At 34.8% G+C, this 27,700-nt stretch overlaps 3 protein-coding genes across 6 annotated transcripts; 1 reads left to right on the top strand and 2 right to left on the bottom strand.

The window, feature by feature from the left end:
• Nucleotides 1–311: 311 nt before the first annotated feature.
• LOC120255437 lies at nt 312–4,797 on the bottom strand. Of its 4 annotated transcripts, none has more exons than XM_039263259.1 (2): nt 4,376–4,797; nt 312–4,263 (listed from the first exon to the last, which is right to left on the bottom strand). In XM_039263259.1, the coding sequence occupies exon 2, from the start codon at nt 1,452–1,454 to the stop codon at nt 573–575; it is 882 nt and encodes a 293-aa protein (XP_039119193.1). In that variant the 5' UTR covers nt 1,455–4,263; nt 4,376–4,797; the 3' UTR covers nt 312–572. The 4 variants fall into 4 exon arrangements, with proteins under 4 accessions (XP_039119193.1, XP_039119194.1, XP_039119196.1 ...); XM_039263260.1 differs by having other exon boundaries at nt 4,413–4,797; XM_039263262.1 differs by having other exon boundaries at nt 4,437–4,797.
• A 1,307-nt stretch (nt 4,798–6,104) lies between these two features.
• Nucleotides 6,105–13,092, top strand: LOC120255436 (probable disease resistance RPP8-like protein 2). The gene is made up of 3 exons (XM_039263258.1): nt 6,105–6,238; nt 10,321–12,715; nt 12,818–13,092. Exon 2 carries the CDS (start codon nt 10,598–10,600, stop codon nt 12,713–12,715), a length of 2,118 nt encoding a protein of 705 aa, XP_039119192.1. The 5' UTR covers nt 6,105–6,238; nt 10,321–10,597; the 3' UTR covers nt 12,818–13,092.
• Nucleotides 13,093–13,601: 509 nt separating this feature from the next.
• LOC120255435 (ubiquitin-conjugating enzyme E2 D3-like) lies at nt 13,602–16,458 on the bottom strand. The gene is made up of 8 exons (XM_039263257.1): nt 16,443–16,458; nt 16,260–16,348; nt 15,476–15,538; nt 15,365–15,372; nt 15,124–15,250; nt 14,160–14,318; nt 13,703–13,772; nt 13,602–13,648 (listed from the first exon to the last, which is right to left on the bottom strand). Exons 1-8 carry the CDS (start codon nt 16,456–16,458, stop codon nt 13,602–13,604), a joined length of 579 nt encoding a protein of 192 aa, XP_039119191.1.
• Between the last annotated feature and the right edge of the window lie 11,242 nt (nt 16,459–27,700).

Raw genomic sequence — 27,700 nt, 5'->3', positions numbered from 1 at the left:
TTTAAATTAGGAAAATTGTTTCTTGAGCTAGTAAAGGCACAATCAAATAAGTAGGTAAATAAATAAAGTAATTGCGAACAAGTTATATACATCTGAATCTGAAAGTCTTATTCTTTAGCTATCTATAGAGAATTGTCATCCTATATATCTAATGAGGTTTGAGTAAATAGATAAAGGAATTGTTTGCTGCATGTTAATCGGTTTGCTACATACGTTGCTGCAGGAAGCCACGACAATATACAATTATGTAAGTGATTGAACTTCTGAGAGTCTAGTTATTATGCATGTAGTATTTTTTTTTTTGAGGGAAAGAGCTCAGAGAGCTATTTTATTAAAATAAAAAACAAGTTACAATAGAGTTTAGAGTACAACAGAGCAAACAAAACAAACAACTAACAAAAAACCAGAGCAACATAATAAATAAAAAGGCAACAAAATAAATTAACAAACAAAACCACTAACTCTAAAGGTCTTCATCAACCATTTGAGAAACTCCCTACCAAAGTGGAACAGGGAAATTTCATGATGGTTAAGGCCATGAGTAGCTAAAGAAAGAGTGGCCCTGTTCCAGTTCATCGGATTGACATCCAGTTTAGGATTAGCCGCCTCAGTAAACAGTCCTTTATGATTATGATCTGCGGATGAAGTCTCCATATGTCCAAGCAGCAATCCGTCTTCACAGCGTTGACTAGATCAGCACAAGGAGAAAGAATAGACTTGATGTGCAGTCCCATGATGATCACATCCTGAAGAGAAAAACATATGGCCTTGGTTGCTGCCTCCAAATAAGAGTTCGCAGGGCACCAACAACAGCCAGATCTTAACATGTTAGCATTGTAATCAGAGGCTATAAACCCTAGCCCATCCATGGAATTATTTGCATTGAATGCAGTAGCAGTTAGCAATATTGGACTATCAGCAAATGTATAATTGTTCAAGATAAAGTTCCTCCCCGAATGTGGAGAAGGGGCATAAGAAAACTCCCTGACATGCCCAGTGGCCCAACAAGAAACCTTATAACTGTCCAGCTGAACATTATTAAAGATTTTGTTGCATCGAGCTTTCCAAATAAACCACACAGTTGAAGCTATAATCGACTGGATAAAACGACCATTACCAGTCAACTCTTGTTTCAACCACAGCTTTGAAGAAATCCCATCAGAGAGATTGATTGGCTTACTAACCGTAGAGCAAGTAATGTTCCAAATCTCTTGGGTTTTATAGCAGTTAAGAAACAAGTGCTCCACAGTTTCAGTATTCAAGTTGCAAAATGTACAAAGTGTTTGAGGGCCTAAATTCAGGCGATAGAGATAATCATTGGTTTTAACAGCATCATGAAACAATAACCATATGAAGTGCTTTACCTTAGGAGCAACGTTGAGCTGCCATAAATTCTTCCAGCCATCCCAAAAATTGTCATTACCCTTTTCATGATTCAAATACGAGTAAACCATTGATGACAATTTAAAACCTTTAGATATAGGTAACCAAACCCAATTATTACCCTAATCGGGCCCAATTTTACTTTGGCTAAGGACAATGTCATTAAGAAACAAGCCAAACATAAGATGCATACAAGATATGTTCCAGTGAATATCAACAAAGTAATTCAAAGATTTGAACGTTATCATGATCAATATTCATATTTAAGGTTTAGGGCTAAAGATATCTCAAAATACCAAGGATCATTAAGGAAGAAGTCATACCCGGATTGAAAGAATTCATCCAGAGAAAAGGTCTGATAATTAAAGCAGTGCTATACATACCTCTGTAGACCCAAGAGCATTTCATTGGGATATTTCTTCTCCAGATATCAAATTTGCCATATTTTTGCTCCATAATAGCTACCCACCAGACTTTATTTTTATTAAGCCGAGCTCAAAACATTCGTTTCCATAAGAGCAATTTTAGAGAGACCAAGATTCCGAATTGACAAACCCCCCTCAGATTGATCAAGCATAATTTCATTCCAACCGACTGAGTTGATGCCCTTTCTATTGCTATCATTAGACCAAAAGAGGACCCTGGCAGCCTTGTTGATCCGATCAAGAATAGATTTAGGGACAGGATAGACCGACAGGTAATACAATGGGGCAATCATAATGGAAGAGTTTATGAGAATGGTTTTCCCTGTAGGAGAAATTTTAGATTTCCGCCAAAAAGCGACTGACTTCTCAATCTTGTCAACCATAGAGGAAAAACAAGAGAGTGCCAATCTCTTAGGGGAGATTAAAATACCCAAGTATGTAAAGAGAAAGAACCAATCTTATAGTTAAGAATTTTGGAGATTCTGTGGGAGAGGTGTTTATTAAAACGACTACAGAAAAAGACTTCTGATTTCAAATTGTTGACTCTCTGACCAGTCAAATCACCATAAAAGGAAAGGCATCTCTTAATATTTTTAGCATATTTTCTAGAAGCTTCCGAGACAAGGATGATATCATCCGCGTACATCAAATGGTTAAAATTGCTGTTGAGATTGGAATTGAAGCCAGGAATAGCGTTAATCCTTAGGGCATAATTGAGCATAGTAGTAAGATTTTGAGCAACAAAGATAAAGAGATAAGGAGAGAGAGGATCTCCCTGCCTAATACCCCTATTAGCAGAGAACCAAGAAGTATTAGTTTTATTAATCAAGAGAGCATAAGAGACATTACAAATACACATTTTAATCCAACTAATCCATCTACCAGGGAACCCCATTTTGGTAAGTGTAGCAAGAATTGCAGACCAACTCATCGTGTCATAAGCCTTAGCAATATGTAGCTTAATCAACATCCTAGGGGGGTAAACATCATTGTCAATTGAGTGAGCCACTTCTTGGAGAATGATGATATTATCAAACGGAGTTCTACCATTGACAAAGCTACATTGTTCTTTCCCAATCAAGTTAGGGAGGATCCCTTTCAAACGATAAGCAAGGATTTTGGAAGTAATCTTGTAACAGACATTATACAGGGAAATAGGACGATAGTCAGCAGCAATTTTAGGGTTGGGTTTTTTTGGAATCAAAGCTATAAATGTCTTATCCCAATTATTTGGCATAATCGAGTGATTGAAAAAATACCTGATGGCTGAGAAGAGGGAATCTCCTATCTCAGACCAGTTGAAGCGATAGAATTCAACATTGAATCCATCAGGACCTGGGCTTTTCCCAGTGGGTAGCTAGTAGAGCGCATCGAACACTTCCTTCTTTGTCACTTCCCTGATAAGATCCTCACCCTCGCTGATTAATATTTTCAGTAGCTCATCCGGAAGAACAGAAAGAATCTCTTAAACCTGCCTGTTGTCTAGATCATTCCAAAGACCTTCTGCTTCAACAATGGATTTCTCCAGTTTCTCAATACCTTCTTCGATTGGATGAATACCTTTATTTTTCCAATCTGACAGCATGTATCTGGTTCAAGAAAGAAGATGAGAAACTGTCTGCCAATATTTTATTTTAAATATTGGCAGACAGTTTCTCATCTTCTGGGGTTAGAATGTGGAGAAAAATTCCAAGCCTTTCTAACCGCTTTATGACAGCCCAAATGTTCCATCCAAAAATTCTCAAAGCGAAATATTTTATTTTTACTAACATCACAAGGAATAATAATCAGAAGAAGGGGCGAGTGATCAGAAAGAAACCTAGGAAGATGTTGAATAATGCAAGCATCAAAGCTATTAGACTACAGCGGATTTACCAGGCAGCGGTCCAAATGAGCCCACCGTCTAGCTAATCCCTGCTGATTATTGCACCAAGTGTAAGGAGAACTTACATAATTGACATCTAGCAAGTTATTAGTAGCAATAAACTCAGCAAAAACCGAGGCCTTTCTACTATAATAGTAGTGAGAACCACCACGATGTTCATCCAGGAAAACAACCGCGTTAAAGTCACCCATGATAATCCAGGGTAAGTTTAAGGAATTCATACCAGAAAGCTCGTTCCAAAGAAGACGTTGATTATGAATGGCATTGGAGTTGTATATTGTCGAGAAAACCCAAATTTGGGACCTAATTGACGTAACGACCAAGTGCAAAGCATACCAGGATCTTACCAGAGGGGTAACCAACCCAATGTTTTTATTCCAAATTGTGATGATGCCTCCAAAATATCCCTCTGCTAAGATTGCTACCCACTTCCATTGATCTTTAAGTATAGCACAAAATCTTTAAAGCCAATCATCATTCGCTCTGGTTTCAACTAAACAGATCAGGACCGGTTTGAGCTTCTTCATAAGGTATGAGATTCTAGAGGTGGTATCAAGACTTGATACTACCCTGCAATTCCAACATACTATTTTAGTTAGGTCCTTAAACATGATAATATTGCTTTTATGCCAAAAAATTATGAACAGAGCAACTAAATAAACAACTAAGAACATGACTGAACCGAAAAGAAATAGGAAACCAAAAAGAAGAACAAGAACTCAATGTTCTTCTCCTCCAGTTACCACCCTCTCCTTCTTGTGGGAGTTCATCTGTATTTGAATGCTTTTACGCGCCAGCGTCTCCTTCCGATGACTGTTTTGATATTGTACCAACGTCATCGAGTCTTCCGTCTCCATGAGATCTCCTCCCTCTGAAGACTCCTCAAGATCATCATCTGAATCACTCATATTCTAGTCAGAGTCGATTGCAGAGTGGGAGGAGGTCTGAAGGACCGAAGAAACTTTATCAACAGTCGATTGGTGAGGCTCCAAAGTGCCCCTTGTGCCCTGCTCTTCAAAGAGATTTTTTGAGACTCGAAGGACGGGGTGACTTCCAGAAGGGTCTTGTAACTCAAAGTGACTTTTCTCCTTTCCATAAAAGAGACAATAGGGGTTATGCATGTAGTATTATGCTAGACTTTTTTGTGGTTTGTATATTATTAGACTATGTAGCATGAATTTGTACAATGTTTGTGAGTTTTCATTAAATGGCTTTTTGTTTGTTGTAATGGAATAATGGAAGTTATTGTTATATGAATTAGATTAAATTAAACGTTTCAAGCAAGTCAATCTGTGGTGGTTGGTTTTTCATTCATTTTAGAACCAGGAATTTAATGTTGCTTGATTAGGCACCATCGATTAATTTAGGTTGTGTTTGAATAAAGTATTTTGTAATTTTTTATTTTTTTTTGGAGAATAAAATGTGTATGAATGGTATTCGTAAGCTATTTTCTAAGGGGGTAAAAAATTCTTTTATATGAGACCCAGTTTTTTGGGAATGAAAATCTATGGACGTCTTCCAAGATCCGTTAGATCAACAACTAACAACCCCCAATAAATATTTTGCATTTTAAAAATATCAACCTCCATCATGTGAACGAACATAAAGAAAATAATACTAGAGAAACATTTGAAATATTGTTTGCATCCAAGAGAATTTCTAATAATATTTAAAGTTTTGCATAAATTTAATTATTTGGTTTGTTGCAATATAATTAGTTAAAATAAATTAGCACATATTAAAGAGTGATTTACTGATATTTACATGATCCCCAAATGGTCCAAACTTTCTAAAAGCGGCTTCTTCTGACCTGCAAGAATGCCCATGCATACCTTCGATTCCAAGACCTTGTTCGATCAACAAATAAAAGTCAGGTTGAAGGGGGCAGTCAGCTGGCTCCTTCTGATCCCGGTACATATAAAGGTGGGGCTAACCCTCACTTTTGAACCGGTCTTTTGGGCGGCCACAAACTATAGCCGCACAAAGTCTTCTCCATTAATTATGAGAGAGAAAAATATCGTCTTTTGGGCGGCCACAAACTATAGCCGCACAAAGTTTTCTCCATTAATTATGAGAGAGAAAAATATCTTGACGATTTCCACTCAAAATTGTCGGTTGACACTCAAATTCCAGATCTGAAGATAAGATGAGCACTTCATCATTCATGTAGTCTGTTGTTCGTTTGATGCTATTGTTTGGTTTCTTTAGATATGTGATTTAAAAAAAAGGAAAAAAAGACAAACAAATTAATGTCTGATGCTGCAGTGGGTTTTGTAGTGGAGAAACTTGGTAATCTGATACTGCAAGAAGCCATCAGTTTGCATGGAGTGAGAGGGGAAGTGGAGTGGTTGGAACGAGAACTGCGGCGAATGCAGTGCTTCTTAAAGGATGCAGATGCAAAGAAGAATAATGGAGATGATGAGAGGGTCAAGAACTGGGTCACAGAGATGAGAGATCTGGCTTTTAAAGCTGAGGACATCATTGACACTTTCATGTATTACAAGCTACAACAGAAGCAGTCTGGTGGCTTGGGTTTCATCAAGAGGTATGGTCTCCAAACACTAATTAATTAATTAATTAATTAATTTACTTATTTATTTATTTTTATAAACTGCATAAACCCCAGTTTATTAAAAAGAAAAAGATACACAATTGGAGTCTTGGAGAGCAACAAGGACTCAAACAAAAGAACAACTGAGAGCAATCCATTAGACTTGGAATACAATTTATTTATTCATGTATTTATTTATTTATCATTGTACATAAATCTTCTTTTCTTTTATTAATTTATAAATACTTATACTCATTTCTTTTTACCATCATTTGTGCTAGGTCACACTAAGATTAATTTTTTATGTCCAAAATTTCCTTTTAAGAAAAAGGTTTTCCGGTTTATATCCTTGTGACTTTCTTCTCCAATTTGTGTTGAGGTCCCAATCTCCTTGAACTTCTATTAAAATTAGGTTGCCATATAAGTATATAACTGGGATAAACATAAAAAAAAATTGCTTTTTTTTTTTTTTTTAAATTTAATAGAAGTCCTTTGGTAAAAGTACTTTTGAAGTTAAGCTGGTCATATTGAAGCAATTCAAAATAATTTTCCCTTGCATTTGGGTGATAGTAATTGAAAATGATTGTTGAGGATGAAATTGTAATAATATTTAATATAAACAAATTATTAGTTTATTATTATAGTCAAGAAATGAAATTTAAACATATAATATCTAATTTAAAAGATAAAATTTTAAAACATATAAGACGTTGGTGTTGGCTTAGTTTTTACTAAAAAAATGCTTTGGAACAAGTTAAAACTTTGGGCCAAAAGTAATAAGCTCCTAAAATAGCTCAAAATTAAAGAAACTAGTAGGAAGTGATTCTAAGAGGACTCAGGGAGAAACACTTTCTTTTTCAATGAAATTACCCTTTATTAATCTTAATATTGACATCTTCAAATCCATATTAATATATCTTAAACTTAACATTAATTTTTTTTTATTTTTCAGTGAGATTGTATGTGTCTAAAGATTTTTTACTGATTATATTTATTGTAATTAATTATTGTAGTTGTTGCTATTGTTGATTTACTTGTATTATTTTTATGAAATTTCTCATTCAAGAATTATTTCTAGGAATGAAAACCAAAATTAAATTTCAAGTTAGGGAAACAGTTTTGAATTACCGTATGCAACCACAAAAACCTTGACTTTTTTAATAATAAATAAAAAAAAAAAAAACCTTGACTTACCTGTAATGTTGTTTGAAAAAAAGTCCTGCAAAATTAAAAAAAAGCTTTTTTTTTCATAACCTTATTGAAAAGTCAAGAATGCAAATAATAATTAAATAATGAAAGTGTATTCAAAGGCAACTTACAGAAACACATTTTCACTTTGAGTAGTATTTGTTTTATCTCGAATAAGAGCTTGTTTAGAGATTTTTAACATAGGGAAAAAATAAAAAATAAATACTACTTTGATTTTGATTTTTTTTTTTAAAATAAATTTTATTTCTACTCACATGGAGCAAAAAATAAAGCTTAATTAACAACTCGTCATCTTCCAAACTAGCTAATTTACTAAAAAAACTCTTGACTTTTTCAATAATATTAAAGAAAATAGTGAACTTCAAAACTTAATTAATAAGTTTTATTGTAAAAAAATCGCAATAATTATCCAACCAAAACTTCAAGGAACCCAATGTTAGCAAAACTTGATGCAGCCTCCAAATAAATTGGAGAAGAAAAATAAATAAATGGGAGACACTAACTATATAAATGATGAGAAAACCTATAACTCAAAGTGCACAAAATTTTAAGCTAAGCTTTTTTTCCTATTATAAAAGTGCAAGTGGAAAAGCAAAAGGACGTTTTGTTTGTTTGTTTGTGTGTGATTTTGTTCTTTTCCCAAAAAAACCAATACAAATTTGCTCTTTATCTGTAAAGCACTTTTTCTATTTATTGGTTTGTTTAGATTTATTTATGAAAATGAGAAATTAACATTTATTTTTCAGAAATATATCCATGAAAAATTCAAAGTTTATAGCTTTGAAAAAAACTACTTATTTCCTAAATTAAACACAAATAAAAACAAAAATAAACATATGTTTTTTTAATCAAACACTGGTGAAACAAAAGTTAAATTCATACTAGTTTTATATATCTAATATTCCGTATTTGTATTGACTTATAGAAAACTATAAAAATTACTTCTTCTAAAAGTTATTAGATGTTTGTTTATAGAATAAATTGCCCATAAAGTTCTGAAATAGAATGTTGTGTTTATTTTTATTGGATGAAAAAAGCGTTACGTTCTGTGTTCGCTCCCTCACTCCTGGTGATGTTAACTTTTGACATTCGATGTTGGTACTCTGTATGTTTATGGTTATTTTTAATGAATGTGGTTTATCTAATTTTTTTTTTAAAAAAAAATAACGTACTAGTTTTGCACATGTATATGAACTATTCTCAATTTCTTTCCCAGATTCTCATGAATCTTTGTTTCTTTTCAATAACATTACTAGAGATCTGAGATGTAAAATTCTTATTTGTTTATAAAATTACCCAGTTTGTGACATTTCTTTATTCATTTGAGAATAGTGGACCAAATTTTTTACAACCTTATCCAATTGCTTGGGAATGTTCAAAAGATTTATGAAATAAACACACACCATGTTAATAAAGCTTTAATTGTTGGTTTATTTTAATGAAAGCTTTAAATTTGCATATATTTTTTTATTATTTAGGGTGAAATTAATAAAAAAATTAACTAAAAGTATATGATCAGGATGATGAAGATCTCAATCAAATGAAATTCAATTGTAGATTGGTATGAGAAATAAATATGTTTTTCCCCTTCTAGGTATGTTCTTTTTTTTTCCTGGCCCTTGTGGACATTGAAGGGATAAAAGCAAAGATTCGTGAGCTAAATTGATACTTTGGTTGAAATAAGTGTTTTTCAGGGCAAGGGGGCATGTTTAGATTAGTTTAAAACGAAAAGTGATTATTTTGATGCTTTTCCCAAAAGCTATGATATCGGTGCTTACTTGATTAAGTATAAAGAAAAACTACTTGGATTAAAATATTGTGACTAAAGTATCTTTTATATATGGATAGGTATTTTCTACCTATAAAAATGCCACCGGATAAGTACAAAAATCTTTTTTTTTCTTTTATAGTTTTTAAAACAATTCAAATATGCTCTTTTATTCATAAAAATACTTATTATGGATCCGTTTACATTCATCTAGGAAAATAAGAGCTAACTTATATTTTTCAGAAATACTTCTATGAAAAATGATAAGCTAGAACTTCGAAGAAAAAAAAACTGTTTATTTTTTGAATTAAACATTTATTTAAAATAAATAAATAAATAAATAAGTGTATGTTTTCTTATTTCTTTAGTAAAACACATACATTCGAGAGAAGGAAAGTTAAATTCGTGCTATCATTGTATATCTAATTTTTAGTATTTACATTGATTTGTGGAAAAATGTGTAAGTAGTGCGATTGCTCCTTTCAAATATTATTAGATTAGATTTTTTTTTTTTGAATAATAGGCGATAAACTTCTTTTTTTTATAAATATAAAAAACTACGGAGGAACAGTACTGCCGGAGGAGAGATTTGAACCTATGACCTCTTCTTTTACGCTTTGGTGTCATATCTTTAGGCTATCCAATGGTTTAGATGAGATTTTTTAGAATAAACTCTTCATAAAGTTTTGGATGAAAATATCCTACTGGATTTGCACATGGTATATGAAAAAATATTCTCAGTTTCTTTCCCACATTTTCATGAATTTTTTAACTCTTTTCAATCACATTTCAAGTGATTTGAGATGGAAATGTTTTATTGCTTTATAAAGTTACCCAGCAGATGACATTGCTTTATTTGAAAATATTGAACCTAGCCTTTTGAAAAGTTATCCAAAAGATTTATGAACTGAAGTTACTGAACGCACACCCCATGTTAATAAGCTTTATTATGTATTGCTTTTGTGATGAAAGCTTCAAATTTGCCTTTCTTTTTGTCTAAGGTTAAATTTCTCTAAATTATTTGTTCAAATGAAATTCAATTACAGATGCATTAAAAAAAATGTTGATTGGTAAAAGAAATAACTATGATTTTTCCCAGGTATATGCTCGTACCTGTTGAATTGATCCATAGACACAAGATTCATGTGGCTGTTAGAAGAATAGAAGTTGAGATCCAAAAGCTATCTGAAAGTATAACAAGATATGGAATTGCTAACATAGGTGAAACAAGTAGTGCAAATAGTCAACTTGGAAGGCAAGATGTGATCCCTATATTGCCTCAACTGAATGATGACATTCATATGGTTGGCTTTGACCATGAGAAAAAAACTATTGTGCGAGACTTGGTTGACATAAGCAATAACAACTGATCAGTGATGTCTATAGTGGGTATGGGTGGTCTGGGAAAGACCACACTTGCTAAATCCGTTTATAATGATCCTAGAGTCAAGAGAAGTTTTGATATATTTGCATGGGTAATCATATCTCAAGAATATACCATCCTTGAGATTTTGAAGAGAATCTCATCAGAAGTTTCAACAACTTCATCAAGAGATACAATCATAGACCTCGCACATGCTATTTCTGAAAAATTGAAGAAAGGCAAGTATTTGATTGTTCTTGATGATGTTTGGAGGGAAAATGTATGGGATCAATTGCAAAAAGTTTTTCCAGATGTTGATAATGGAAGTAGAGTTATTATAACCACTCGCTTCTTAAATGTCGCTAAGATTGCAGATCCTACTGTGCAACCTCATGAATTGCGTTTGTTAAATGAAAAGGAGAGTTGGGAGTTGTTTCTTCTCAAGGTCTTCCCAAGGCAAGATATTGAAACATGTTGCCCGGTATATTTAGTTGATTTTGCTCATCAGCTTATTCAGAGGTGCAGAGGTCTACCATTGGCACTAGTAGTCCTTGGAGGACTTATGTCAACTAAACCAAAAAGCCAAGATGCATGGCAAAAAGTTGTAGAGAGCATGAAATGGCAATTTGTGGAAGGTGGAGAAAAATGTTTAAAAATTCTAGCTTTAAGTTATAATGATTTGCCATATTACCTGAAGTCATGCTTTCTTTATTTTGGTTGCTTCAGAGAGGACATGGCTATTCCTATAAAAACATTAATTAGATGGTGGTCAGCAGAAGGCTTCTTACCGACAAAAAATGGTAATACCACAGAAGAAATTGGATTGGGTTGTTTGGAGGAGTTGGCACAAAGATGTTTGATCCAACTTACTGGCCGAAAATATGATGGTAGTGCAAAATATTGCCGAATCCATGATCTCTTGCGTGATATGTGCATTTCAGAAGCCAAAGAGAACAGATATCTTGAAATCTACAAGAATGACACTGTAGATTGTGCAGCAGTGCCAAATGCAGCCCGACGACTGATCATATTTAATGAGTTTGAGACTCTAACCTATTCTAACTCAAAATTGCGGGGTTTATTTTACTATGGAGGTATGCATAATCCTCTGACTTTCAAAGCTTTGAATGGACAGCTTAGTGGATTTAAATTATTAAGAGTGCTTAATTTGAATCTTTATATGCGGGAATTTCCAAGTGAAATCAAATCATTAATTCATTTGAGATATCTTCGGTTGCTTGCTGACAATATGAAGGAAGTTCCATCATGTATTGGTCATCTCCACAATCTCCAGACTTTTATAGTAGGTGGTGGAGAATTAGTAAATATATCAGATTCACTATGGACGATTGAAAGTCTCAAGCATGTCGAGCTATTTATGATATCATTGGTTAATCCACCAAATATGCCAAATATTGTACTAAAAAATTTGCAGACATTAAAGGGGCTACGTGCTGGATCATGGATACGGTATATGCTGCAAAATTTCACAAATCTGCGCAAATTGAATATCAAGGAAGTCAATAATGATCATGCTAATGCACTGTATGTATCTCTCCAGAAACTGGGTCGTCTTGCCTCCTTAACTATACAAGGAAATGGAATTCCTTCGGACAATGTCATGACAGCCTTTTCCAATCAACATTGCCTCAAGAAAGTGTATCTCGATGGAAAGTTGAACTGCAAACAGCTTCCATACAACGACGTATTTCCTCAACAGCTAGTGAAACTAGTCTTGTGTCTTTCTCAATTGGAGCAAGACCCAATGGCAACACTAGAGAAGTTGCCATGTCTCAAATATCTAAAACTTGGAGCCGGGTCATATACAGGCAAACAGATGATATGTTCGGCAACAGGTTTCCCTCAACTATTATTTTTAGAAGTCAAAGGTTGCGATGAACTTGAGAAGTGGAAGATAGAGAAGAAGGCAATGCTATGTCTCAAGTCTTTAGAGCTCATTTCTTGTCGAAAGTTGAAGGTGATTCCAGAAGGTCTAAAGAATGTGTCACTTGAACTATTGCTAATGAAAAATATGCCAGAAGAATTAAAAAGTAGGATTGAGGAGAATACGGGAGAAGACTGGTACAAGATACAACATGTGCCAAACATCTCCTTTAAATATTATGATTAGGTGAGTTCCTTTACTTACTTATTTTGTGTAACTTTGATTTCTGCTATTACATTTCCATTTCATTTTAATTAGAATTAACTCTCTCATCTTCATATATTTCAGCATATGCCGTGCGCAATGGATAATATGACTGAGGAGTGCTTTTGGACTTCAAAGGAGCTCCAGATTAAGTGCATGGCAAGCAAGGAAGCATGCGTGAAGTTTCTTATGAACTCCACTTCAATTGATGTTTGTGTGGATGTCTGTGATTTTATTTATGTAATGTTATATGGCTTTGATACGTTGTGGTTATATGCCTAAACATATGTGTGTGTATTTGTGATTTTATTGTTGTAACGTACTTGGGTTTGATACACTAAACTGTGGTTTTATACCAATATATGTGTGACAATGTTTTTGAGAAAGGCGACAAGAACCAGAATCCAGGGACGTGCACGTGTGGGGAGCAAGGCTCAACGCCGACCCACATGCCCTCACTTTGAGTAGGACATGAGATTCGATCCCGGGTCCTCCCCGAAACGAATGCCCTATGCAAGGGACCCGATACTAATTGACCCGAAACAACTAAAATGATCATGTTGTGTTCCCAAACAAATAAAATAAAACAAAAGAATAAAATAGACTTGACATTGCAAAAGACCATCTCTAAAATTATACAACCTATATATTTCTCATTATATATACGCACACATATATATGTATATATATTAATAAATGCTAACGGTCATAAACAGATAGAAACATTCTTTCAGTTCTGTTTCTTTATTGTCATGACTGAGAAGGCCCTTTCTTTACCTATGACATACACCTGAGGCCAGGAACGGGCAGTTAATTATACTCAGTTCTGTCAGTGTTATATATACGAGCAATCTAAGGAACCAGGGGATCATCTGGTTTCATATCCATCACGAGTGAGCAAATTGATAGCAGAACCTGCAAATTTGAAAAATAATTAACTATACTCAGTTCTGTCAGTGTTATATATACGAGCGATCCCAGGAACCAGGGGATCATCTGGTTTCATATCCATTACGAGTGAGCAAATTGATAGCAAAACCTGCAAATTTGAAAAATAATTAAGAGCTTTGATGATTCTGAATAAATTGAAAGGTCATAATGATGTGCCACAATTTACTGCTTTGTAAAATTTTTCATGCATGCATATTCAGAAACAACATCAGTTATATAGATAGCATTATTAGATGAGCAGCTACTACAAATGTTTCAGGCATCTTGCAACTTTTTTTAACCCAAGTTTCAAAACATGGATCCTATAATGCAGTTTTAGACATTACAACTTGACACAAAAACACAAAAAGAGCAAAGGAGGCCTTGGTCAATTCAGTTAAGAAACTTGTCACATCATTGAACAATACAAGTTGTCATTTGTAGCATATCAAAATCAAAACAATATATATAGTAAAAACAATGAAAGAAAAAGCACCTTCAATAGAGTCAGGGTAGGAGTCTGTTGTTCCTCTAGAATGTCCAAGCAGATGCTTCCATTACTGTTGATCTTTGGATGAAAATCTTGCTTAGAAAAAATATGAACTTTGTCAGAGCAATGGCTCCAGGTACCATGTAATAAGGAGATTATGGATAACTACACGGACATAAAGAGTTATGTAACTAAATCAAGGCAAAGTTATATGCAAATAAATATTTGGCCTGAATTTGGTGAGGATACTCAATCTATGGGGGGCAACCATTGCCAACCAGACAACCTATGCATTAATCTTCAAAAGGCTAACTAGCACGACTTTCAAAAAAATATAGGGTGAATCATAAACCACAAAATTTATCAAAAACCAACAGGCCCAATTAACTACTTGGTTTTGTACATGTATGATGAATTAGATAGAGTTCAAATGCCTCAAAGTATGAATCAGAAGTTATATTATATGACAAGCAATACTTATCAAGTTGTTGTAACTTTCATATGATAAATGCATTCCCTTCTAAATCTCAAAAACACCAAACAATTCTCCCGCTTCTTTAGACATTGTTCTCATAATCCAACAACCATAATAAATCCATTTGACTTAAGATTCTTAAATGGTATAAACAGCACAATGAATGCAGCCACAAGATTATCTTGTTTATTCAAAAACGAATGAGGAACTGGGTATCATGTCTGGTCTTTTCAAATAGTGAAACATCTTAGAAGTTAAATTATCAAATTAAGCAGATGTCTGCAGACATATACAGCATTGTCTTTAGCAAGTATCTTGCAGTACTTTCTTAAATAAGGTAAAAAGTGACTTCTTAAGTTTTTAACTACAATTATCGATACATGCATCACATACCACCATAAATCTGATTATGACTATTAGGCAATAAGAACCTGAATTATACAAAGTGAGAAAATAGTCAATAACCAAATTATAAAAATGAAAAAAGGGCTATACCTTGGAAGGTTTGAATGGGTAATCAGATGGGAAGTGAACAGTAACAAGAAATACACCACCTGCCAAGGGGTTATTAGCAGTTGCTTGCCAGTGGAATATAGTACAGACACAAACATCAGTCACCAAACTACATCATAATATACAAAAATTTCAAGGAATAAAAAGAAGTAACCTTTACTTAAAAATTTAAATTTTTTTTGGATATTATTCCTGATTGCTCTCTTAATCAGGATGACGTTACCTTATGGGCTCCAGAAAAAGTAGAAATTTCACAGTCAAATCATTCTACAAATTTCTTATCGATGGTGGATTGCGATGTTCGCATCATCCTTCTTTCTGGAAAATCCATTGCCTTAGTAAAATTACCCTTTTCTGCTGGCTCGCTGGAGAGGACAAAATCCTTACTCTTGCAAACCTGTTCAAGAAAGGGTGTATCACTCATAACATCTCTGATACCTGTATTCTATGTCACAATGCTACTGAAAGCTTGAATCACCTTTTCCTCAACTGCGAATTCTCCAAACGTATCTGGGCATTCTTCACCCAAGCATTAGATCACATCCCTCCCCCACAATCAATCTCCTCACTTTGGACCACCTGGTTACCATCTCTTACTACTCAGCACAGAATACTTTGGGACCTTATTTCCTGAGCTGTTCTGTGGAATATCTGGATTGAAAGAAATTCTCGTATTTTTCAATTGAATGCTTTACCGCATTACAACATTATATTTAAATCTGTTAATATGCTTCTTTCTTGGTTTTCTACAGCTGCTGATAGACACCAACAACCACTCACAGAAGCTTCTCAGAAAATTAAGCGCTCACTCAACTTCCTTACCGCTAGAAAATCTAACTCAGCTGGCGATCATGACCTCGGTGCTGCATAAGAGTAGGTGTTTTTGACGTTGTCTAAGTAGGCCTGAGATGCCAGACAGCATCTTCCGTCTACTTAGCTTCTTCTGCCTGTTTGCTCTTTTTCTTTCTTTTGTTTCTTTGTTCCTCCTCACCTCTGGTGAGTGATGACTCTATCCTTGTACTTCTGCTTTATCCTTGTACCTCTGTTTTATTTCAATAAATCTGTGGTTTATCCTCATTTAACTCAAAAAAAAAAATTTAATTTAATGATATGAATACCAGCAAGTGGGCGGATCCTTTTGCAAGTCCTTCAACTCCTACAAAATCATCTTCAAAGCCTTGGATCACTCCAGCCCACACAACAATCACTAACAAAAAGAAAAACAAAAACAAATTAAAACTCAAAAGAAGCAACAATCAAAACCCAAAAATTTTAGAACTTTTCAATCAACACAAACAAACCAACTTTAGAGTTCATCTCCAATCCAAACACATCTACAAAATCCAAACTTTTGAGGAAAAAAAAAAGAAAAAAAAGAAAAGAGAAGCCCAAAACCAAAGAAAATCGCTCATTCTCCAATATAGAAACAATTAGCAAGAAAACACAAATTTCAAACAAATCATTGCAAAAAGAAGCCAAAAGAACACGAATCAACACCAAATCAAACAATTGGACAGAGAATCAAATAAAGATCACCGAAAAAGAGAACAAAATTTCAGGCTATATTTGTACCACTCTAGGGGTGCATTTGATACAAAAAAAAAAAATGAGGGATAGTACAGCACAAACTCTCTTGTCCCTTGTTTGTTTTGTAAATGGGTTTGAAGTATAGCACAAGTTGGTTAGGTACAACACAAGTTATTAAAAATCTTGTCCCACCAAACCACTGTATGACTTTTTAAGTGTGGTACAGCATAACTAAAAGATAATTTTGCCCTTAGTTAAAATTAAAAATTATAACACCTAACCACAACCCAATAAAAAATTTTGAAAATAAAAAATTATATTTGGTAAAAAATTATTAATTATTTTATTTTATAAATTTAAAAATATAATTATGCCCTAATAATTTTACAAATTATAAAAAATTAAGTGATGACTATTAAAAATTAGAAGGAATTTCAAAATATTGCCCTGTCAACTTTTTTTCCAAAACAACAAAAATTATATGAAGGTATTATAGTAATTTTACAATTTTTAATGCAGTACTTATGTAAATCAAACAGAAAACAATACAAAATTTTTTGTGATGTCCATTGAATATCAAACAAAGAACAGTACAAACATTTGTGTTGCACTTAGGTATTTGTACTGTGTTGTTCTTCTTGTGCTGTACCTATGTGCAAATCAAACGGGCCCTAGGACTTCCTTCAGTGCCTCGATCGCTCTTTTAGGCCATCTCCAACCAAAAACTCTATATTTGAAGCTTGTCCAACCATCAACTCTATTTTCAACTCTAAAACAAAATATTCTAAAAATATTCTTCCCACTTCACAATTTATATATTCCTATTATCAACAAATTTAATCAACTTTAATTCTTTATTCACTTTTAACCATTGAATTTAAATATTATATTAGTTAATATATATTTTTTATATTTATTATAAATATTTAGTAAATATAAAATAAAAATACTTGTGAGTATTTAAAATTACAAATAAAAAATAAAAACAAAAACAAAAAAAACAAAAAACAGAAAAAAATAAAAACAGAAAGAAACAAAAATGAAAACAAAAAAAATAATAAAAAGATAAAAGAAAAAAAATAAAATTTGCTACAATGGCGCTCAAATAACTGTGTGTCATTGTAGCAATTTGGTGATTTGGCACATGAATTAGCGCTCGGTTGGAGACCATCTTGTACCTAATCTATTCAAATTTTGCACGAATAGTGCAGGATTGGAGATACTCATAGAACTCCACAAATACTTGTTGTGGACTTATTTAGGAATCCATTGAACACCTCTTTTTAAATTGTTCCAAAGCTCAATAGATATGGAGTAGAGTTAGTGAATCAACTTGCTTTGATTTAGTCCATGGTCTTCGAGAAGCAAATTGGCTTACATACACTCATTCTGCACTTCAAAGGAACAGGGCCTCAATTATTCCTGTTGTTATCTGGTTTATTAGGAAACATAAATGTAATTCTATCTTTAGAGGCGTCACTTTTAATTCTGAAAGAGTTGTCCAGTCAGCCCTCAACCATGTTCATGAGTACTCAGCATCTGTCAAACCTAGTCTTGATAATAAACAGATTAATATGTTTTTAAAATATAATTATATTTAAATTTTAGCAACATATTTGCAACAGAATATTTTTGTTTCTAATAAAAAATAAATTTAAAAGTAAATATGTTCCATTTCAAATCCGTTTCTACATTCTGGAACAGAAATTATTCTGTTGCAAATCCGTTGTTAAATTCTGAAATCAGTTAACAACTAAATAAATTATGTTGCATAATTTAGCAAAGATTTTGAAATGGAATAATTTCCGTTGAGATTTTTCAAAATTTGAAAACAGAATTTATTCCGTTACAAATTCATGCTAATGTCTAAAACGAACTGCTATTTCGCTTGTAATAAATTAGCGATGATCTTTTTAGAAATTGAAAAATTCCGTTTCTAATCCTTTGCTAAATTAAATTATCAATGGATTAAAAAATGGAAAATGTTGTTTGTAACCTGCAATTTTTTTGTAGTGTTCATTATGCCAATTCTGGTGCCCACATTCTTTTTACTGATGGGTCTTGGGTTCCTCAAACCAACAAAGCTGGTGCATATGACTTTGTCATTAACACCCAATCCTAGTTTAATTCTGTAGATGCATGCAGGCATTAGGCTGATACAAGTTTGGATACAACCATCAAAATTATATATATATATATATATATAATAGAGACTGAGCAAGGGAATTTGCCTAGTATTATATAAATACTATAACAGTATTTTTTATTTGTTGTTCATAGTCCAGTGTGGGTTGAATGATAGGGTTTATTAACTTGATTTAGTTCCTGAAAATCTTTTAGAACATGATAGAACTCTAATTGCCTCATGTGATGTTTGGCCGAGTTAATAAATCTCTACTTAGGTCTATAAGCCAACATAATTTCTCCACCTCTGTACATGCTTGTCCCTTTAACAATCCCTAATATATATATATATTTAATGATTTTAATTCCATGACCCACTTTTTTTTTAATTTATTAAAAAGTAAATAAATCTCATTAATTAAAATATTAGAAGTTAAAAACACATAATAAAAAAAATAAAGTTTAATATGAAAATGAAATGCAGCACCCATGGTTATGGATTAGTATTAGAAGTCAAAAATCAGTTTAACATAAAACTGAATTTATTTTCAAAACATCTTCTGGTATTTTCAGACCATGAGTTTGCAGCACACATGGTTATCAATTAATTGCATGAAGGGCAAGAGAATGCCATATAGTCAACAAACTCTTGTTCAGTCTCATAAAGCAAACACTTTAATGCTTGGTCTGGGATCATTTGGGTTTGGCAAACTTAGTCTGAGTTAAGACTTTATTATCAAAATAACCAGCCAAATGACATGCTTGATTTTTATGGAATAGGGTTTTTCCCAACTGACCTCATATATAACTATATAAGCCAAGATATCATCCACAACGAAATGTCCAAGAAATTGCACCAACAGCAACCTCAATGGCCAACATCTAACAATATCCCAGTCTGCAGTTTACCAGTTTTTTCCAACTCTTTACAGTTGGTTGTCACTAGCAACAATCTCCATGTGGTTAGTACGTTGAGGCTGGTTGGCTGGCTGAGTTGTTTTGCAGTTGGAGAGTCGGAGGGCTTAGTGGGACTTCAACTGGATAATGAAGAGGTTTGTATTCATAGAGAATGTCTTTCAGCATGTCTGTTCTTTGCGACCATTCACCTCAATTGAACTACATCTTGGTATCTTGTCGATCACTCATTCTTTCATCATGTTCCTGACATTGAGGGATCGTCATTAGACTAGACGTTCCTTCTGAGCATTTCTTTCTGTCAACTTTCTCAGCTTTCCTTATCGGAGTGTTCGTGATGGCCCCGCCAGGGCCATCGTCCCACCTTCCCCCTCCAGGTTCTAAAGCTGGAATCTCCTGGGCTAAGGTCATTTCTACTGGATCTAAACCAAACTCCTTTGAGAACCCTCCTCACCTTCAAAAAGAGCACTTCGACAAAATCAAGCAACATTCTATAACCTCGGTGGCGATTGGTGATGATCTCTAGCAGCTTGCCCGTGTGAAGATGCAAACTTCTCGGTATGCCAAATTCCTCGGTAAATCTCTTCCCCTTGACCAAGTTAAGTTAGCCTTGGCGGATGCTTGGCTAGGTTTAGGAACTTTCACTGTGGCTGATCTCCCCAATGGATTCTATTATGTTCGCTGTGAAACTTCTGAGATGCAGAATCGCCTCCTTTAGGATGGCCCTTGGATGGTTGTAGGTCGCATCCTCCAGTTGACTCCCTGGTCTGAATCCTTTCAACCGGCCTTTAAGAAACTTACCCTGGCTATAGTTTGGATCCAGATTTACCACCTTCCTATAGAGTTATGGGAAGGGGAAATCCTGGAGACGATTGCTTCTCAGTTTGGTAGGGTTCTTAAGGTGGACGAGCATACCCTTGATCGCTCAAGAGCGAGATATGCCAGAATTTGTGTGGAGCTTGTTCTTAGCAGGCCTCTTCAGCAGGGCACTTGGGTGAAATACAGTGATTTCTCTATTTTTGTTCTTGTTCTATATGAGAAATTACCCATTTTTTGTTACAGATGTGGAACGATAGGGCATGGCAAAGCTCACTGTGCAGTCAGCAATCCCTCGATCCCTAGATCTCATGTACCCTCAGGGGAGGTCACCCCGGAGCCGGTGCAAGAGAATCCAGCGATGTAGGTTGATGGGGCCGACGTCGCATAGGGACCCTTAGTGAGCCTGAAAAATCTGTGGATGGTGAGTTCGGTCCTTGGCTTACTCCTTGAAGGCGTTAAAACTCTATTCGGGGGCGTTCCTCTGGTAGAAGCGGCCGTGGTGGTGCCCTGGATCGTCCTAGTAGTCGAAACCCTAATCTGGCCCAACGGAATGGGAATGATGACGGAGAAACTGACTCCTGGCCACCTGCATGGTTACCTTCCAGACATGTGGCAGACCCCTCTTCGTCCCATGCTAAACGTGGAGGTAGGGTTGCGAGACAAGGGTATTCTCATCGTTTCCCCAATGCCTCGAATCCTCCATACCAAAACTCTGTGGATCACGTGCTACCTTCTTTTGGTCCCGAGAATTTTGACCCATACACTCCTTTTAACGATCCCTATGGCCCCTTGAAGACTTCGCCCTCTCCTCTTCTCAATCCTTGTGCTAAAGGCAAAGAAATCTTTACCGATCCTTCCACTAACGTCTCTTCTCACTTGGGAGATAGTGAAGGCCGACCGTTGGGATTTCCAACAGCAGCTTCTTCGCCCTCTTCCAAGAAATTTTTTTTTTCCTTTGAACCCTTACTTATCACATCAAACAGTAATCCTCTCCATGTAGGAATCTCTAGTTCCGTAGAACAGCGTTCCATGTTGGTTAGCAAGATGGTGGATGCTCTCTCTCACGGAGAAAGAAGTGAAGATCATGCGGAAGAGGACATGAAGGAGGAAGTATCTGATGCCTCTGACTCTCTCCTGGAAGCTGATGATGACATGATCCTTTGTCAATACCAGAAAGATGTTAAGCTTGAATCTCTTGCAAAGAGAGAGCCCTCAAGGAGAGGCACGAAAACAAAAAAAGGGTGAAAATCTTTAAGCTCTTAGTTTCTCTCCTCTTGTCTTTCCTTATACTTTTTGTTATGTTTATGGATACTAAAATCTTCCCTTGGAATTGCAGGGGGCTTTCGAACTCCCGGACGGTGGAGTATCTCTTTGTTATTATTCATAGATTAAAGCCGCATTTTATTTGTTTATTGGAGACTAAAACAAATACTGATCGCATCCTTTGTTTCTGTGACAGACTTAAATCTAGATGGGATTGGGCCGCCATTCCTTCTTCTAGCTTCTCTGGAGGAATTTTGATTCTCTGGAAAAAACAAGTGGGGTGTGTTACCCTGATTGCCATCTCCAGGCTTGTCCTCCATCTAGTTATCACAACACCTTTTGACTCCTAGGTCTTTTCTGCGATATACAACTCTCAGGTGCTCTCAGACCATAAAGCTCTTTGGAACTCTCTTTCATCCATCTCCCTACTTAACATCCCCTGGGTCCTTACGGGGGATTTTAATGCCATTTGTAGTAGGGATGAGCATTTGGGTGGTCCTTTCATTAACTACGTTTCCAAGGCTAAGTATTTCTCTTCCTTTATTACTAATAATAACTTGTTGGACCTTGGCTTTGTTGGCCCTTGTTTTACCTGGTGTAATAATCAAGAGGGTTTGGCTTGCAAATGGGCTAGACTCGATCATTTCTTGGCTAATTCTAGTTGGTTTTGTAGGTTTACATTTATCTCTAATCAGCATCTTACTCGTCTCAACTCAGATCATTCTCCTTTATTCCTTACAGCTCATTTTGAGACCCTCTCCTCTAATAAAATCTTTTGTTTCGATAATTTCTGGCTTGATTACGAAGGCTGTCATAATAGTGTGCTTAATTCCTGGAATATTGATTCTAATGCTACCCCTATGCATTCTTTTTCCCACTCTATCTCTCATACTAAAATTAACCTTCTTAGGTGGCGTCGCTTTGCGATCAGTCAAATTGAGATAGAGATTGCTAATATTGAGAGGGAGATCCTGAACATGGATGAGGGGTTCTAGCCTTCGGATGATCTTTGGAGGAACACTTGGTTACGTGCTTTGAGAAATCGTCACAAAGCTCTCTTCATGCAAAAAACTATTTTTTGGGGTCAAAGAGCCAAGAATCAGTGGCTCAGTAAAGGTGATCAAAACTCTAACTTCTTTCATACTTCAGTCAAAATAAGGAGGCATAGAAATCAGATCAAAGCTATCAGAAACGAATCTGGTATGATCTTTACTGAATATTCTGATATTGTAAATTGTTTCACTGAATTCTATCATAAACTTTGGTCTTCCTCTTCCAATTTAAATCAAGATTCTTTTTTTAATATGATGCCGGATGATTACCTTGTTTTGTGTGAAGAGGATAGAGCGGCTTTGATTAAACCTATCACTAAACGTGAGGTTTATCGAACCCTCACTTCTATGCCACGGGATAAAAGTCATGGTCCCGACGGTGTCAATGTTGAATTCTATATGTTTTATTAGAACATTATTGGAGACCATTTTTTCAAAGCTATTTCCCAATTTTTTAATACTGCCCTTTGATTGTTAGCAATTTTCGGCCGATTTTCCTCTGTAATGTTTGTTATAAAGTGATCACTAAACTTTTAGCCAATAGACTTCGCCTTGTTATGCCTAATCTCGTGGGTATTGAACAGAATGGGTTTATTTCTGGGCGTGACGCTTATGACAACATAATTTCAGCCCAAGAAATAGCCCATAGTTTAGAATTTGATTCTTCTGTCCTTCCTAGGATGATTCTTAAAATTGATGTGGAAAAAGCCTTTCACACTCTTGAATGGAATGTTGTTCTTGCAACCCTCCAGAGGATGCTTTTCCCTGAGCGCTGGATATCTTGGATCAAAAATTCTCTTTCCTCTGCTTCTTTCTCCTTTATTATTAATGATAAGCACTCTGATTGGATCTCTAGTCAGCGTGGTCCTCTTTCCTCTGTACTTTTTATCCTGACCTCCCAAACTCTTACTGCTATCCTCAACAAAGCGTGTACCCTCATCCTAGTCCCTGGTTTTAATTGTAATCTTCCCACAAATTTTAATCATCTTATGTTTGCAGACGATCTTATCTTGGTCACTAGTGCTTCTAGAAAAGTAGCTCGAAATTGCCTTTTTTGTCTTAATCTTTATCAAAAACTTACTGGTCAGAAACCTAATCTTCATAAATCTATGATTTTTCTCCCCTCCTGGTGTAAGTCTAAAATCGCCAAAGCCATTTCTAGGATTCTGGGCATTAAGCTTGGCAACTTTCCCTTCACCTATCTGGGAATTCCTATCTCCCCCAAAAAACTTTCTGTTAACCAACTCAATTTTCTTCCTTCCCTTGCCAATTCTGCAATTCATTCTTGGAATCACTCTATCATATCTACTGTTGGCCGCGCTGTCTTACTTAACAGCACGATCTTTGCCATTCCCAATCATTTCCTATCGATCATGAACCTTCCCCCTTTCCATTCTGGACTCGATCTCTAAGCTGGCTCGGGACTTCCTCTGGGGCAAGAGGGGCAATGGTACAGCTTCCATTCTATTGGTTGGTCTCTTACTACCCAATGTAAACCTGAGGGAGGACTTGGAATTAGAAACCTCAGATTAGTCTCGCACTCTCTGATGGCTAAAAACATTTTCACTATTATTAATTCAGATACAAACTTTGGGTGGATATTTTCAAAGACAAATATAAGAATTGGCATCCTTGGATCAATGAGTCTATCCCTGGTTCTTCCTGGTTTTATAAGTCAATTTGTAACTCTGCTGAATTTCTCAAACAAAATCTTTCAATTAACTTTGCCCATTCTTCTTGTGTGGATTGGTTGAGGGATCCTTGTCTCCTTGATCTCCCAATCAACCATAAACCCACCTTCATTAACATGGATTTAGATCTCTCAAATTTCCACTTCTCTGATTTCTTTGTCAATAATGATATTAAAGCTTCTCTTCTTAACTTGGTTTTTGGTAATCATTTAAACTTGGATGGGCTCAATAGAGTTTTGACTGACCACTCTGGTAAACTCCTTTGGATTTGGGCATCTCCGACCCACAAAGCTTCGCTTGCTGCCTTGGTTTATGACACCATCAGTTCTAATACTAACTGTTCCAACCCTTGGGAAGGCTAGAATCAAATCTAGAAACTTTGTGCTCTCCCTAGGGTTAAATTCTTTATATGGAAACTGATGCATGGGAAGCTTTCTACCGGTGCTCTGCTTTACAGATTAAATATTGGCCCTTTCAACTTGTGCCCTTTTTGTGGGCTTGAAGAGGAAACTACTGAACATATTATTTGGTATTGCTCCAAGATATCTAGATCTTGGACCTCCATCCTTCACTCTTTCGGTCTTAATGCTAACGATCTCACTTTCCTTTCCTCTGGATCTTGGTTGACTTTCGAAAAATTCTCTAGATCTAGTAGTGCTTGGGCATTTTTAAGAAGCTGTAATCCAGATTTGATACCCTCGCTGCTAGAGCTTCTTCTCTTTGTTCTGAATTTTTCTTTGCTTCTGGCAAGATCTACAGGGAGTTCTCTACACCCCTTTCTCTTCTTCACACCACTCACTCAATTACCATTTTTACTGATGTCTCTTGGTCCTCAAGATCTAACATTTCTGGGCTAGGGTTCATAATTATTACTTCTAATGGTCAAATTTTGCTCGCAGGATCCCTGGGTGATGTACATCCTTCCCCGTTGGCTGCGGAACTGGATGCCATGGCTCTGGCCCTGGAAGCTTGCTTGGATCGCCACTGGACTCCCTCTCGGATTTGCTGTGACTGCCCTGGAATTATCGATCTGATTGAGAAGCATCATCCTTGCATTGCATGGAAATTCAACTCAGAAACTCAAAAACTCAAGAATCTTCTCAAGTCATTCCCCGATATAGGTTTTATCTCCATTCCAAGGGAAGATAATAACATTGCAGACTAGCTTGCTTTCTTTGGCAAACTTAATCCTCAGCGCACCCTTTTCTTCAGGGGTTCGAATTGTTCAGGATGGCTTGAAGATCTCTGCCTAGCCAGGAACCTCTTTTTCTTATTTTTCTTTTTGTTCTCTTCTTTTTGTTTTCTTAGCTTCAGGCTCTTACTCTCAAAAATCTCCATGTGGTTAAATTATGAGAAATATATATTGATGAGTGCCAATAAAAATTACTGCCTGCAAACATGGTCCTGATATGAAAGTAAGTGTAAAATGAGCTCTTTATCATTTATGTAGTCTCTTGTTTGGCAGAAAGTATGGACAGGCTGTGTGTGTGATTAAAACATACAAGGAAGAAAAAGACAAAAACAAATTACAGTTGGGAAGGCATTTAACCAGCTTAATTTACATTTGACTGGGTCTTTGCCAATAGACCTCAGCGAAGATATCTAGTACTAGAGGGGGGCGGGTCAGTTAAAAGGATCTCATTCAATTATTTTTTTTATTTTTTAAAATATTTTTATTATTTATTTAAAGTAAGTGAACAATGCTTAGAGTTGAACCCATGACCTCCTTCTCACAAAATAAATAAATATATAAATAAAGAAAAGCAATAGGTCACCTGTTGATGTTAATAAATAACGGTGGAAATTTAAATTAAATGCTCAATTAATTTTGGATTTTTCTTTCTACAAAAAAATGAAGCCTAAATGGTTCTTTAGTTGTATTTGTTCTAGATCTCAAATAGTAATGCCAAAAATAAAAACCAACCAAATCAAAGGAATGTATGTTTAATTCTAAACTCTCTCATTTTCTTTAATTATGAAAATAAGCCATGTGTTTTATTTTGAGTGTTTACAATAAGGGTTAGTTCAAGGATAAGGCCAGTGAAACAATTGCTTTAAATCTTTTGTTTTAAAACCTCAGTTTTAAATTTTCAATAATAATTTTAAAAACTCAAAATTTTGAAAGCCTCTCCAGCCATTATCACAGTACAAAGATTGTTTAATTTATGATTATTCAATGTTATATAATATTAAACAACTTCTAAAATTTAAATAACACACTAGGATTTTAAATATTTTATTTAAATGCTTAAATAATCTCATATCTTCTTTAAAATTTCTATTTTATTGTCCTTAACTTTCTAATGGTTTTTTTTTTTCATGTATTTACTTTTTAAAATTAATCTAATATTCATTTTTTAATTTTAAATTAAGAGCGGTTTGTAGTGTTTATATTACTATATTTTTATTTGTTAAGTTTTGTTTAGAGATTTTAAATATCTTCGCCTTTATGATGAGGAATTTTAATAGCATGTAAAAACAAAAACAAAACTTAAATATATATTTATTAAGAGGGTGCGGCATCTACGCGCATTCGCAGATTTATAATCTACTGACGTTGATCGTGACTATTGCATTCAAATCCAAAGGTTTTCTCATGGAATGAACAATATTACTGTTCAGTTGCACATTAATGCATAATATTACTATGATTATAAATAATAGCACAATGAAAAGTGAGATTTATGGTATTTTTTATTTGAATCATCAGATTGTGATCGTAACAGTAATTGAATCAATCATAGCCAATGAATTCGATTTCTGCTATACCTACATCAACTTTTCTAAAATAACCAAACACACCCAACTACCCATTTATGAACCAACTACACCTCATTTTGCACTGTTGATGCTATTATTTATCAATCAGTTTCTTCCTATCTCTCTCTTCTTCGTTCTCTCCCTAACTTTTACTACCGAACGTTCGTAGATTATATTCACCTATTAATTGAAATAAAATTTAAATAAATTTTAATTTTTATTAAATAAATTAGAGACTTTATTCTAAAAATAAATTTTAAATAAACTTAAATTTTTACCAAATAAATTAGATGTTATATTCTTAAATTCAACTTTAGACCTTTACTTTGCTTAAATCACCCATATTTGTAGCTTTTAAAGTCAAAAAACAAAAGTTTGACAGCTTAACTATCGTAGTAAAAAAAGAGT

The sequence above is a fragment of the Dioscorea cayenensis genome, unplaced genomic scaffold (assembly GCF_009730915.1).
Source record: "Dioscorea cayenensis subsp. rotundata cultivar TDr96_F1 unplaced genomic scaffold, TDr96_F1_v2_PseudoChromosome.rev07_lg8_w22 25.fasta BLBR01000998.1, whole genome shotgun sequence".
In the NCBI taxonomy this organism is placed as follows: Eukaryota; Viridiplantae; Streptophyta; class Magnoliopsida; order Dioscoreales; family Dioscoreaceae; genus Dioscorea; species Dioscorea cayenensis.
Note: the sequence above shows the minus strand (reverse complement) of the source record. Positions and strands in the feature narration are given on the sequence as shown.